Here is a 15449-nt window from a genome sequence, read left to right on the forward strand (position 1 = left end):
TTTACATGACTTTTTCAGGTCTAGAAATCACACTTTTAAAATTAGGCGTCCTCATATATCCAGGATTTCCAAGATTGTGGGAATACTGGTTCTTTAAACAAAAAACAATTGAATTAAAATAAGAAATATCTGGCTTTTTTTTTTGTAATTCCCTGCTTGAGAACCACTGGCTTATATCAATTCATCTGTTCAAAAAGTGTGCTTATTTCAGCTATAAAGTCTAAATCCTCCTTTTAGTGAGGGACACTCTTCTAAACGAATGAACACTCTTAAAAATAAAGGTTCTTTATATGCATTGATGGTTCCATGAAGAACCTTTAACAGTCATGGAACCTTTACATTGCACAAAAGGTTCTGTATAATGGAAAAAGAGACAAGGATAGCCGCAGGTTGTAATGGGCATGCCGAAAGGAATACAATGCTACGACACAAACTCCAAACCCCCAAACAGGCAGCTTTCGCAACCAATTGTAAAGACTTTGTTCGGCACGCCGATTACTCTGACCTACAAATACTCACACTTGTGGAAAAAGGTTCTTTATTAAAATGTTCTTCACACTTAGAACTGCTCACTGTTCTTTGGGGAACTCAAATCTTCTATGGAATTGCTGTGAAACCTTTTGGAACCTTAATTTTTAAGAATGAACGTTTGGTTATGCATTATACAATATACAGTGTTGGGTGTAATTAATTACTAAGTAATCAAATTAATGTAATTTAAAGGGATAGTTCACCAAAAAATTATCATTTACTCACCATCATGTTGTTCCAAACCTGTATGGATTTATTTCTTCTGCTGAACACAAAAGAAGATATTTTGAAGAATATGGGCAACCAAACAAGCCCAATGCCCCATTGACTCCTATAGTATGGAGAAAAAAAATACTATGGAAGTCAATGGGGTTTGGTTACTGACGTTCTTCAAAATATCTTCTTTTGTGTTCAACAGAAGAAAGAAACTCACAGGTTTGGAATGACATGAGGGTGAGTAAATGATGACAATTAAAATTTTTGGGTGACCTATCCCTTTAATTGAATCAAAATTCAACGTCTATGTTAAAATGTATGTTTTTAATGTAACTTTCTCCCTACACAATTTGGTCAGTTGAAGAATAATTTATGCAATTGTATATTGTTTACTTGAAAGATTAAAACTGCAGTTTGGTGTCTATCCTTGTATTGTTCAACTGGTCGAGGTTGATATGGGATTTAAAAAGTAATGAGTAATAAGTAATCCAATATTTTTTTTTAGAGAGTCATTAGTACAGTAATCTAATTACACTGATGAATATGTAATTAGTAGCTACTAATTCATTACTTTTTTTAGAGGAACTTACCCAAAACTGCCACTGTAACTCCTGTCCCTTTTTGTTGTCCTTCCGCAAGTTACGAAGTTTACCAGCTTTATGTGGTTATGACAGGTCAGGAGGTGAAAAATAGCATTTATGATAGCACAGACAAGATTAATAATTAATTTGATCAGATTTATGAGTTACATTTTAACGTATACTTTCAAAACGTTGAATTTCAATTGCTTCACACTCCCTAGACTTCCATTGTAAGTGCAACAACATAGTTGAGGATGTTTCAAAGTTATGTTTTGTGGTAATCAACAACTTGCCAAAAACTTTTATTGAATCTGGAACATTCCAATATGTACCAGCTAGTAAGTGGATAAATCATTTCTAAATGTTTATCTCAGCACACTGTGTTTTCAATGACCACACAGGTGTACATGTAAGTCTCTATCCAATGTAGAAAGAACACAGCGAGTTAGCTTTCATTTAAGGTGCCATTCACCTTATGGGTGACTGTTTGTTTGGTGTAGATGTGGTAATGAATTGTTGGGTTGTTTGTAGACTATGACACGGAGGTCAGTGATTGTTTTTGCTATATGGAAAAGGCTGAATGAATGTAACTGTCAAACACGTGTTTTTAATGAATCCATTTTTAAAGTGTTATGATGTTAATGGGGTGCTCTCAAACTGACGAGCGAGCTTGCTTGCTTGCTTGCTTTCTCATTTTCCTTAACTTTGCCCCTTTTCTGTCTTTTCCGGTGTTTCCCTGTCCCATTTTTCTAGTACTCTTTGCTGTATGTATACTGAGGCTGTGCCTCTTACAATCAGTCTCTTTACTCTTATTTTTACATTTGTAATTCATTCACATCATTTTTGTACCCCGAGACAATGCTTCTCCCCAATTTTTCACTCTGTTCCGCTCTCTCTCATTCTTTCGTTCTCTTACATCCTGTTACTATGGCGATAGGCCTTCTGCCATTATGTATTCTCTCATGCTTTCCTCTCAGACATGCAGTGAAACACACACACTCACATTCACAATGCAACCAGGGAATAATGGCTTGAGTTTTTCAGGGCACACACACTCTCCCTCACAAACAACACAAATAGGCCTATACATGCAAGCATACACACAAAAACGCATGTTTATCATTATCCAGTGTTACTAATGTGTATATCTATGACATATTCTATTGACACTTAATGGAAAAATAAAAGAGGCAAATGGAAGAATGTGATTAAATTAATATGATCTCAGTATATATACCGTTTTTGTCATAGTGCTGTTTCTGTCTCTCTTGTCTGCTTCTGTGTATTTAACACACACACACACACACACACGCTTATAGTGATATTGATATTCTTTAATTCATTTTCACAAAAATAAAAGCATAATCCCAGAGATACTGTAAACAGGTTTTACACATAGACCGTAAAACATCTACTCGTCATAATACCTTTAAGGAAAACATCTGTGTGGAGATAGCTTTTCCATTTAACAGTGACATCATCAGAGTGCGGTTTTTATGAATAATGTAGACTAATTAAAAAAATATTTAAACTAACAAATAATAGATAAGGCTCATGTTTAGAGAAACACACTTCATTTGATAAATATTCAAAACGCTAAACAAAAGTATCCCATGCATTCGTATTCATGACAAAAGTCAATTTAAAATCAAAAACATCAAAAAATGTGAATAAATATCCATTGCACATGGATTGTAATCATAAAAATGTGCTTTAATTATTTGGGTTGCAAATGTCAAGTTCTTAGATCAAATCTGGTGGTTTAAGATAAGGAAATGCCTAGAAATGTCAAAAACTTTGGCACTGGACAAAAAATGGATGCTTTACATAAAACATGTTTTTCTGCTGCACTGATTTTTAATTGTTTTTCTATTTAAACATCTTGGTTTTTCAGCATCTTGTGCATGTTGAATTTTAATTTGAGGCAAAGCTTACTAAAAGACATGGTGAATAAAATATGGAATGAAACTTTAAACTCATTGTATAATAAATTACCAATTTGTAACATTTGTAAATGACAGAATTTAAATTTTGTGTGAACTATTTCTATAACAGTTTGCTATAACTAATGACATGCAAAGCATTTTATAATGTACTTTAAAATAGAACTGTCATTAAACGTATAACTCCATAATTCTTCTAATATTGTACATGGATTATGGATGCATCATAAAATGTTTGTTACTTTTTAATGAAAGTTAAGGTGTTAACCAATTTTATATGAAAGCGTGCACAATTTTAAAGGGGTATCAGCCTAATATAAAAAATATATATAATTTTCTCAATGCCACAGCAATAATACATGGGGCCCTATCATACAGCCGGCGCAATGCGGCGCCAGGCGTGACGCAAGTGTTTTTTTCTAGTTTCAAGTCGATGCAGTTATCCTTTTCACATCCTGCACCACATTTTTAAATAGCAAATGCATTTGCGCCCATTTGTGCGCCCGTGGGAAAACAAGCTGTGTTCAGGCGCATTGTTGGCGTGTTGTTATTTTGAGGCAACTGAAATAGACTGCGCCATTGACCAACAAAAACCTGGTCTAAGTCCATGGTGCGATATTTTTTTTATTATTTAAAGAGCGTTATAGGCGGGTCCACAATGCGTGTACGCTCTTCTTATTACACACACAGGGACGCGCAGCAGCACACAAACATTTTTTAAATATGACAAATTAAAGGATTAAAAGATTATGATTGCGTACAAAAATATAAAATGTCATAATGGATAGCCATTGCATGTATCAGAATTAGCCTACCTATTTGCAGTAATGACTAGCAAGTAGGCATCATTGGATGAGCAGATCTGTTTCCTCGCTAGAGAAGCGTTAAGTTTTTCTGCTTGCAAATTCCGCCATGTAAATAGGGAATAGTAGATGAGACACTGATTGGTTTATTGCACGGTATGCCCAAAACACACCCATGACTCATTAAGACAATAGGGACAACCTTTTTAGACCATGCGCCAGGCGCACCGACCATTTTTCCCGTCGTTAAACTAGCAAAAGTGGATTCGGACATGCGCTATAGACCATGCACTTAGATCGTTAAAATAGGGCCCATGATCTCTAATTTAATATAAGAATGTAAAATTTATATTTGAAAAAAAAGTTGCCAGTAAAATGCGCGAATCGTGACAGTTCCTTCAATTTCATCTCACTTTGAATAGAAAAAAAAACACTTGTGATTCAGATTTACATATCTCTCATCGTTCCTTCCGCTTCTTTTTTACATATTGATTCTTGCACTAAGAAACGGAGCAAAGAAAAAGTCAAACGCAAATTTAATGGCTTTAAGCATGGTTTTCCTCCAGTTGCGTTCAATCTTGACCTGTCGTCCCTCAGGCACCAATGACGAGCTGCAGTCCAGACAGTGAATGGCTTTCAGTTCAAATGCAGGTAGTTTGGTACCCAACTTCCCTTCCAGCTTTATGCTGAACTCTACCATGCTGCCTGAGTCGAGGTTCAGCAGCACCTGTCTAAACTCCTGACTTGCCATTAGAAGGATATCAGCTGCAGGATCGTCGAGTTTTGTGACCCCATCCACCGGCATACCGACCGTCACCTCAAAGCGGTAACTGTCGAATCGTTTAACGTGGCATTGGTGTTTAGCAAAGGGCTTTATCCGGCAGAGCTCCTCGTTTTCCTGCCGGAGGAACAGCATTGTGGCGTTGACAGGCTCTGTGACGCTGTCCGTGACATTCACAACCGGAGACGTATTATTCTGAGGTTCACATTTCGGGTAAACCTCGCCATAGAGACACCGCAACCAGTCGCCCATGAACACCGGTAGAATGTTTATAACAGACTGAGCTCCGTTTTCCTTCTCAGCTACGCGAACACGACGGAATGTTCCTGTCCAGGTGACACGATGGCCTTCCAGATGGCTGCAGAGGAGCTGTGTTTGAGCCATCCCATGATCCTGCCAGGCATGTGGGCCACACAGTGTACCATATTCCTGCCAGGTGAGTGTGGAGTTATAAACCTTCAGACCTTCAGCATTATAGACATAGACACCACAGAGAAAAATCACTGTAGAGATGCACAGGAGGATCAGTTTCACTGGGCCTCTGTCGGTGATGGAACGCAAGACATTTAGAATGGAGAGGCTGAATCGAGTCCAAAGGCGCAGCATCACAGGGATGGCGCACAATGCCAGCGTCACCAGCATTTTAGTCAACTCCAACTCCAGGAACCACTTAACCACCTGAATCAGCAGCATCGCCATCAGACCCAAAGCCAAGACAGGTAATGCGAACAGGAAGAGGAAGTAGGCGACACAAGTACGGATAAGACCGATGGTGGTGGAATTCCGCAGCAGAACCACAGAGAACTCGCACCACACAAAGCAGACTAGGTACGGCACCAGGAAGCAGTACGTGCCTCTGAATCCCCTCATGCATGCCATTCTATAAAGGCAAAAAAAAAAGAGTTCCAGTTAGGTATGGTCAACTTATTAAAACAACAATATCAGAATAAAATTAATATTATATTATGATAGAACAGTAAATATTAAAATGATGTTTGGGTCAGCGCTATACTTTATACTTTAATAATGTACATACATTTTTATGCCTTTTTCCAGCAAAACTTTCTTGTATAATTATGGTTATTTCAATAATTATTGCCATGCCAAAACATAACATTTGATGAAAAAATTGTATATTCATAAATAACATTTTCCAGCTTATTTCAGCAATTTTCTTTTAAAAAAAACTAACATTTGATGAAAAATAAATGTATGTGTGAAAAATGTATAGTAAAAAAATATATGTAAATAAATATAGAATAATTAGACATTAAAAATAATAAATATTAATCCATACATTTAAATAGATTTTAAAAATGTAAATGTATATGCTTTTTTATGTTATAGCCAATGCAAATGTGGGTTGTGTTTTGTTCCTTCGCATACGATTCAGTGTTATTTTAGTAATATGTATCTATTATTATACTGTTTATTCATACTTTCAATTAGTATTTTATTTTTTCAAATTTTGTCCGTTTTTATTTATTTTTATTTCAGTTTTAGTTTTTATTTATTTCCAGTTAGTAACTTACAAGCTTCAACTTAAACTTTTTTTCAAGTTTTTCATCCAATATTTATATTTTATTTGATTCCAGTTTTATTTTTAATTAACATAAATGTTTGGGTAACACTTTACAATAAGGTTGTATTAGTTAACATTAGTTAATGCATTAGTTAACATAAACTAACCATGAAAAATGGCATTAGTTAATCTTTGTTAATGTCAGTTAATAAAAATCCAACTGTTCATGGTTTGTTCATGTTAGTACACAGTGCATTAACTAATGTTAACAAGATGTTAATAATGCATTAGTAAATGTTGAAATTAACAAAGATAAATAAATGCTTTAAAAGTGCAGTTCATTATTAGTTCATGTTAACTAATGAACCTTATTGTAAAGTGTTACTGGTCCAGTCCAATGGAATGTATATATACATATTGTATATATACAATATACATTGCCTTAAATAGGTTCATGTGAAACCAGTCCCCTCACCTGAAGAACAAGTATAAAAGGTAGATGTAGAGCACACAGGGTACACTGATCTCCACCACCACCGATTCTCCTAGAGGGATGGTTGTGAAACTATGTCCCAGCATCCTGGCCATCACCATCTCCTTTGGCAACCTGCTGGTCAAGGCACACAAAGATGAAGCCACCTCGATGATGAGTGCCCTTCGTGCGTACGCTGCTGCAGACGGGCTCAGGCTCATGTAGCTCAGTGCTGTGAAGAAGATGGCAACTGTGGAAAGCTCTGAACATGGGATCCAGCCTTTATCTGCAACTGGGAAAGTGAAGATCACAAAGAACACGGATATCATGAAGTAGAAGTACTGCTCCAGGTTGTTCCAGCCAAAGTTGTTCTCCGCTTGCTCCACGTCTAAGCTGGGCTCGAAGCGTGTGAGGAGGGCAGTTAAGGCACGGAAGTTGTCCCAGCCTTTGCTGCTCTGGAAGACTCTCAGTGTGCAGATGGCCATGGAGATAAAGGAGAGGTAGAAGATGAGGAGCGGGATGGCGAAGGCAAACAGATCAATGGTGAGATTGGAGATGATGAAGAAGAAGATAAGGGCATTGACGTGTTGTGTCGGGATGATGGTGCTCAGCCATTGGACGCCAGCACGAGATGCCCAGTCAACTAAATGTTCCTTCATCTCAATAATGGCATGGAGGGGGTACTGCAGACCCTACAGAGAAAGTGCATTTGCATTTTACAAGAGTAATGTTTTATTTGTGTCAGACTGAAGTTTGATAAATAGCTACATCAGTGGTGCCTGTGTCGAGCAAGCATTTGTATATCATTTTTGTTTATTTGTTTTTTTACCAAGAAGTGGGCTTGTATGTCCAGGGCTCTCTTCATTGCACCGCTGCGTCGGGAAGCCAGCATCATCCCACTGCTCCCCATTCCCCAACTAGACTTTCGATGACGCTTATGAACAACGGGGGCCAATTCAGTTTTTTTCTGTATGAAAATAGAAACACTTTTTTACTCTTCCAGCTCTTTTGGAACCATTGCATACCCTTTAAATGCCTTTCTCAAGGACAAATATATATTTATTTATAAAACGTCTTCAATTTTAATCTATGTGTTGAGTTATATAAAGCCTAGAATTAGTCTGCACTTATACTTATCTTCCATTCAGCGAACAAAATTTGGTAATTCTGAAAAGCTAATTTTCAGATTTTGCACGTAAATAAATAAAATACAAAAGAAACAGCAAGTAACATTGAATTAAACATTAAATGTTGTAGTAGTAAGACTGAAATAGTATTTGCTTAGTGTTTACACATTTTAGATGTCTCCCTAATCAAACACACCTGATTCAACTCATCAGCTCATTAGTAAAGACTCCAAAAGTGCATCCAAAATCGCATAATTCCCTACTATATAGTAGCTGAAAAACAGTATGTGACTAAAGAAGTATGTCCGAATTCACAGTACTCATAGTAGGCAAATCCGTACCCAGATGACCTACTGTTTCTGGCGAGATTCTTAAGTGTACATATACGATGGACACTTTACTATCCCATGAGGTCACAGGAGTGGGTTTGTGAAGGGTAGATCACATGACAGTGGCAACATAGCGAATGTAGTAAGTCCGGGTTACATTCATACTATATAGAACATACTTTTTTAGTGCTCGCAAAGTACTTATTCAAAATGAGTACCTACTAAAGAGTGCGATTTTGGATGTAGCCCAAGACCTCAAATACTGTATGAGTGTTAGATAAGAGAGACATCAAGAATGTGCAGTGTTAAGGGTACTACTCAGGACCAGGATTAATAACCACTCTTGTAAAACAAACTCCAATAATCTGTTTTATTTACAAAAATAGAGTAGCATCCTTACCGTATCAAACGTGGCTGCATCGCTTTTCCTTAAAGTCTCCTCTCCCTTTGCATCTAGGCTTGAGGTGCTCTGTGTGGACGCAATGCCTTCTGTGAACTTTTTTGTCATCTCCACAAAATCTTCCACATCCACATACTTAGAGCCAGCTGTAGAAAGAAAAAGATGCATAGTTGATGAGTTACCAGCATCTGTCTAAAATATTAAGCAGAAAAATTAAGACCTCAGGTAAAACAAATATACCTTTTTTGGATTTCATCATCCTTTTTTGATCTCAGAACAAGATCCAATGTATTGTATTTGCATATAGACATATATGTACACTTACATTCATTAGACACCATTGTCTCAAGGATTTTCCTCTGAGAATGAATGCTGGGTGTTACACCACTTAAAGAAGGTTCACCTGTAACATAGAAGTTATTAAGAGTCACTACTATTTAGACATTTTACATTTATTTCATTAACACAATCAGGTTCCTTTGGTAACACTTTAGTTTGGGGAACACATATTCACTATTAACTATGGCTTTTGCCTCAATAAATTCCTAATTTACTGCTTATTAATAGTTAGTAAGGCAGTTTTTGTAGTGTTTAAGCTTAGTTATTGGATAGGATTAAACGATGTAGAATAAGGTCATACAGAATAAGGCATTCATATGTGCTTTAAAAAAGGGGAAAGTCAGGACAATTCTAAGGGCCAATGCATTTTGGGGCCCCCAGAGATTGGTTTTATTAGTAGTGACAGTACTAGTAGTAATGTAATAGAAATTCTAAATGTATAATCTACCAAAGAGTTACAAATAAAACAAAATTACAGCTTATTTTTGCATTTCTGGTAAAATTAGGTCAGTGTTATTAAAGGGGGGGGGGGGGGGTGAAACACTCATTTTCAGTCAATCTCATGTCAATCTTGAGTACCTATAGAATAGTATTGCATCTTTCATATCTCCGAAAAGTCTTTATTTTTATTATATTTAAAAGAAAGATATGCTGTACCGAGTCTTTCCGAAAAAAGCAGAGCGGCTGGGGGCGTATCGTTCGGGCGGAGCTATTGCGTTGAGCTATGCATGTTTACATAAAAAAACAATGGAATCGATAGCTAACACGGATAGACATTTGAAGCAGTTTTACTCACCGCCTGCTACCAACACACAACCGTGAACCTTAATTGCTGGGATTGCTCCATCTTTCAGCATTAGACGAGCTACAAATCCGGAGTTGAACTGTGAACTTGCTTATAAACAATCGTCGCCCAAATTCAGGGAACAAACAAACACTTGCACAACTCCTGCTCCGGAAAAACAAACTCCATCCATTGTCCCATTAACGCTGGGTTCTTTGGGAAGCTGTGCAGGGTTGTCTTGCTTTGGTGACATTGTTGATTCCGTGAAGTTCTGTGACTGCAGCGCAGCCGGCTTGCTCTCGCTCTAGTCGCGCGCGCGCCCTTCCGGGAGAAGAGCCCGTACGGCCCGTACAAGGACATTCCGCCCCATCTGATGTCACATATACCCATACTCGAAAAAAAACTTTCCGAAACTTATGAGAAACCGGAAGAAGTATTTTTGGCACAGAATTTTTTTTTACTTTGTCCATGTTTAGGATGGGAATCCAAGTCTTTAAACAGTGTAAAAAGCTCAGTATGCATGAAACAGCATTTCACCCCCCCTTTAAATTGCAGACTAAGGAACAAGTCATACACGTTCAGTCTTTCCGCTCACAAAGTCCGCCTTGTAAATATGACTCCGCCATGGCGTAATCGCAATTGGCTATTAAAGGGAAAGGGAGATAAGTGATTGGTTTATTTCACGTTACGCCCAAAACACACCCATGACTCATTAAGAGACTAGGGACAACCCTTTTGGACCATGCGCCAATTCAGGGGACAATTAGGACACACCCTAAGTGCACCTGCGCCATGAGCTTCAGACCAAAGATTTTTGATAGCTAGGTTGGCTTGTATGTTTGGTGCGGAATGGGTGTGGTATTTTTCTCATATTTTTTCATATGGCCCAAAATTGCTAGCGGCGCCCCTATTTACAAGTACTAATAAGCAGCCAATATCCTAGTAATATGCATGCTAATAAGCAACTGGTTAATAGCCCAACTAGTTGAACCCTAAAGTAAAGTTTTCATACACAAGAAATTAAAATTAATAAAAGAAAGAAATGAATTACCTTGTACAGTATTAACCTGGCTGACATTGTCCAGCATCTCAGACATGGCTACTTTCTTCTTTCTGTCAGGATTGAGTTTCCAATACATTGTTATGGCTGCTCTCCTCACTGCCTGTTCAAACTTACTCTCTGAGGACAGTCTTCTCACCTCTTGTGCGTTCTCTGGTGTGATGCCTGCCAGCAGAGAATTCAAAAAGAATCCATTTGTGATTATCATCAACCATTTATCAAAGAACATTTGAACAAATCTTCAGGTCACATTGATACAACTGAAGGCAAGTTCTCAGAGGTCCTTGTTCTCTCAGCTTCCCCTCACCTTTCTTTTGGATCCAGCATTTCTGAAGTAAATTGGCTGCATCTCTCCGACCTTGTTTTGCTGCCTTCACCAACCATTCAACAGCTGTATGGTTATTTGTATCTGTGTCTTTTTCTTCTGCCAGTTTAAGGTAGTATTTACCAATCTACAGCAAACACATTAAATAATATACATTATAAATAAATACAACGCATTGCTGATCCAAATACCTTTTATTTAGAGCGCAGTTTGCTTAGATAACAACATGATGCAGAACTGACTACATTACCCATCAGTCCCTGTTCATCAGTTTTTGATGAACAATAATAGGTGGCCTAATATCCCAGAGGCTCAAAGCCAGACTGAGGATCACATAACCATATCTAATCTTAGCCTAAATGCTAAACCACGGTAAGAGCTTTACAGTGTGCCTTTACCAATACCATCAGAGATTAGTGCAAAATCATTAACAGAAAGTGAACTGTGCTGTCCAATGTTTGGCCCATCTACTAGACTTATCTCCATCTCCCATAATGCTCAATGCACTGATATCTTGATCCTAAGGAATCAAATATGAATGAGAAAAGGTATATGTGTGGAATTCATTTTAGAGGAAAGGGGAAGTGGAGTACTCAAAGAAAAAGCAAGGCTCATCTTTCGATGTATGTGTTTACAGTATGTCAGCCGAGTGTGTGTTTGCAGACACATTTGCTCTGACTGTGTGAGAATGTACATGCTGCCACGCAGGAGCATTTGAGTTATATTGAGACTGGGCTCGTCTTCCAGAAAGCCGAAAATAGACACACTAATGACCACGCCAAAAAGGACACGCTGTCAACTTCGGAGACAGAATCACTACAGAATTTAATCTATACCTCAAAATACACTGTAGATCATTTCAAATGTTATAGCTATAACATTGCAAACACAGTCGACATTATATAGGTCAGTGAAGAACCGCTTCACACAATGACAATACCATCACAATCAGTTCCAAAACCATGGCACAATGTTCAATCAATGACACACTGTTCACAATTAATTTATAAATATTAACCGTGATAGTTGTGTTTGTACTTAACCCAATTTCAAGCTTGTCAAAGAAAGAAATCCAGTTGCCGAACAGGATTTAGTGCACTTTTACATTTTAGAATAATGACATATCATGGCCTTACATGTTATCAGTTTATACACCACATGTTTTTTATAATCAATATAAATCAATTTTAAGGTGATGTAGTTACATGTACTTATAGTAAAAACATTAAATTATAACAGTAAATTATGCATAATTACTAACCCTAAACCAAACCTATAGTAAGTACATGTACTTAATTAATATTACTCAGTACTTATTTGAGTGAGTACAATGTAACTATATCACCTTAAAATAAAGTGTTACCTCACATTTTCATAATATTTCATGATATCATAATATTAAAATAATTTCAATTATTACACGTTTTCATGTACTCACTCTACTCTGTGCTCTAGGGTCTCCAGCTTCAGCTTTCTCCAGGAGCTCCTCAAAAGGCAGATCTTCATCCATGCCATCTAGGAGAGATATGAGTCACTTAAAATTAGGTTAAAATTAATTTGACACAATTTTAAACTGGTTGAAGTCTTAATGAATCCACAACAGTCCTCCTGTCTCACTCTAAATACATTAATGCTCATCGGTGCTACAGATCCAAGGTGCTGGTCATTGTAGTTTGATCAGGATTAATGTTGTTAATTTAAGTTACCGAACAATCCAAATAGAATGAGTGGAAACAAGGACTTGAGTATCCCTGAAAAGATAGACATTTTACTGAACATGTAGTTTATCAATAGTTCCCTGCCAACTGTATTATTTTATTCTTTGTCACTGATTTAATTTTTATCCCCAATATATAGTGAATCCCAAAGATATGAATTGCATCTGAATGAAAAGTTATGTAACTTATCATGTTGACATCTCCATTATCTTATGACACTACAGGCCAAACCAGAAAAGCAAAACCAGACTATGATTAAATAAATGTCAGATTTTGAAGTGAGAGGTGAGTCTTGTTGGTCTCCTCAGAAGCACATTGGTTTGTGATAAAAATAGAATTTATGTTCTTGGTGAAAATAAAGCTAGCACACACAACAAGCATGTCTCACTGGTGGCCCTCGATCAGATGCCTTCCTTTAGCGTAGTGCATACTGAATGTATATTAAGAAACTAAAATGAATATGGTACTATCAATAATATCAAACAAAATAAGCCTTTTTGCGTTTCAACATGTTAAGAAAGTAGTAAAAAAAAAGTCAAATACAACAGAGAAATCTGCAAATCATATACTGAAATTGTATCGTAAATAGAAATGTCATCAGATTGTCCTTTAGCTTTTTAACCCCCTGAAAAAGGCAGTTTTAACTGAAAGCGACTTGCACTGAGATATCTTAAAATATGCAATTATTTTTGTCTCAAGATGCACAACAGTAATGTGTTTTTCTTTTTTTTTCTAAGGCACTTTATAGAAGCTTAAATGTCCTAATTGAACCAAGGTCTAATCCTGGCCTGGCTTAATCTAAACTTAGTCTGTGAAACCAGGCCAAAATGTATTAGTCATGCAAGCTTTATTTACCAAATTCTTCAGCTTTGGCCTCCTCCTCAACCTTTCTTATTTTCTCCTGTATTATCACCTTTTTGGCTGCAGCCAAAAAGCTCCGTTGACGGGGGAGTTTACCGGAGGCCGATGCAGGTGTTTTGGTGGTGGACACTGAACCCTCAGAAGGAGTAGGATCGGCAGAAATGGTGATGTTGGGTGTGGATGGGTCATTGGGAGAAGATAATATTAATGGTGTTGTTGATGATGATGATGATGATGATGATGATGATGATGGAGCTGGCATAGTTGGAGTAGTTTTAGAGATATGTGATGATGCAGGGGTTGGTTTAACTGTTGGTTTCTCAGGTGTTGGTTCGGCTGGAAAGTTACAGGTTTTAACATGATCTTGAGTTAAAGAAGGGGCGTTAGAGGGTCGGTCTGGGCTGCCAGAGTTGGAGAAAGGGGGACCAGCCGTCTCAGTGCCTGGAATGGATTTGGTGGATGGAACAGGAGGGTTGAGACGTTTGTGGGTTGCACTATTCTCCTTGAGAGTCTCAGGAGATGATGGTGGATTTGCATTAACCTCCATCTCACCTAAAGGACAAACGTAATATGAATACCGATTACAGAGAGCACCGGGTTTTCCTCACTTTCTGCCATTTCTTAAATATTTATGTTCTTAGACAACTGATTAACCACATTCATAATGTGGATTTGACATATAGACATACCAAACAATTGTGTGTATGTATTTAACTTAAACTATATTTAATCAATATCTCTTTCTCTTTCTCTCTCTCTCTCTCTCTCTCTCTCTCTCTCTCTCTCTCTCTCTCTCTCTATTAGAGAGAGATTAATCACATCCAAATTAAAAGTTGATGTTTACATAATATACTGTATGTGTGTGTACTGTGTATACATATTATGTATATATAAATACACACACATGCATGTATATAATTAAGAAAAATATGTTATATTTTTATTTTTAAAATTATATTTATACATATGATAAATGATATATACATTATATACACACAAATATATATATATATATATATATATATATATATATATATATATATATATATATATATATATATATATATATATATATATATATATATATATATATATAGGCTATATATATGTGTGTGCATGTGTATTTATACATAATAATTATACACAGTACACACACATGTATTATGTAAACACAAACTTTTACTTTGGATGATACGAAATTTACTTACATATCCAGAATTATGTATTACATATATAATTCAATATGTTCTGATAATCCTGATAACTGGGCTGAAATTAAAAGAAGCCTAGTTTTATCACTCAAAATAAAAGAAACAGAATTGAAACAACTTACTTATTTATGCTGATTGAACAGACGATCTTCAGACAAGCATTATATGGCGTAGCACAGTAAAAACAAATTATTTTTTAAAGTTTTCGTTCCTGTCCACACATAACCACCCTGTGAAACCAAAGCCCCACTAAGGAATCAGTTGTTAAAACCCACCATAACGCTAGAGAGCAGAGCTTCAAATGGATCATTCAAGTGCCAATCAAAGAGTTCTGCTCTCTGATTGGATGCTAATCGAGCAGCGCATGGCATTGCCCGAAGGACTGCCATATTATGGCACTTATTTGGATTCGCATGACAAAACACGTCCGTCTTGCTGTGGCTAAA

The 15449-nt window shown here is 36.8% G+C and overlaps 1 protein-coding gene across 1 annotated transcript; it reads right to left on the bottom strand.

The window, feature by feature from the left end:
- Positions 1–2643: 2643 nt before the first annotated feature.
- wfs1a (Wolfram syndrome 1a (wolframin)) lies at positions 2644–15262 on the bottom strand. Its single transcript, XM_079812629.1, has 10 exons — positions 15126–15262; positions 13787–14344; positions 12652–12728; positions 11196–11340; positions 10880–11053; positions 9031–9108; positions 8706–8851; positions 7679–7816; positions 6853–7541; positions 2644–5735 (listed from the first exon to the last, which is right to left on the bottom strand). Exons 2-10 carry the CDS (start codon positions 14337–14339, stop codon positions 4556–4558), a joined length of 3180 nt encoding a protein of 1059 aa, XP_079668755.1. The 5' UTR covers positions 14340–14344; positions 15126–15262; the 3' UTR covers positions 2644–4555.
- Positions 15263–15449: the final 187 nt, after the last annotated feature.

This window comes from Gobio gobio, assembly GCF_949357685.1.
Source record: "Gobio gobio genome assembly, chromosome: 3".
NCBI classification, from domain to species: Eukaryota; Metazoa; Chordata; class Actinopteri; order Cypriniformes; family Gobionidae; genus Gobio; species Gobio gobio.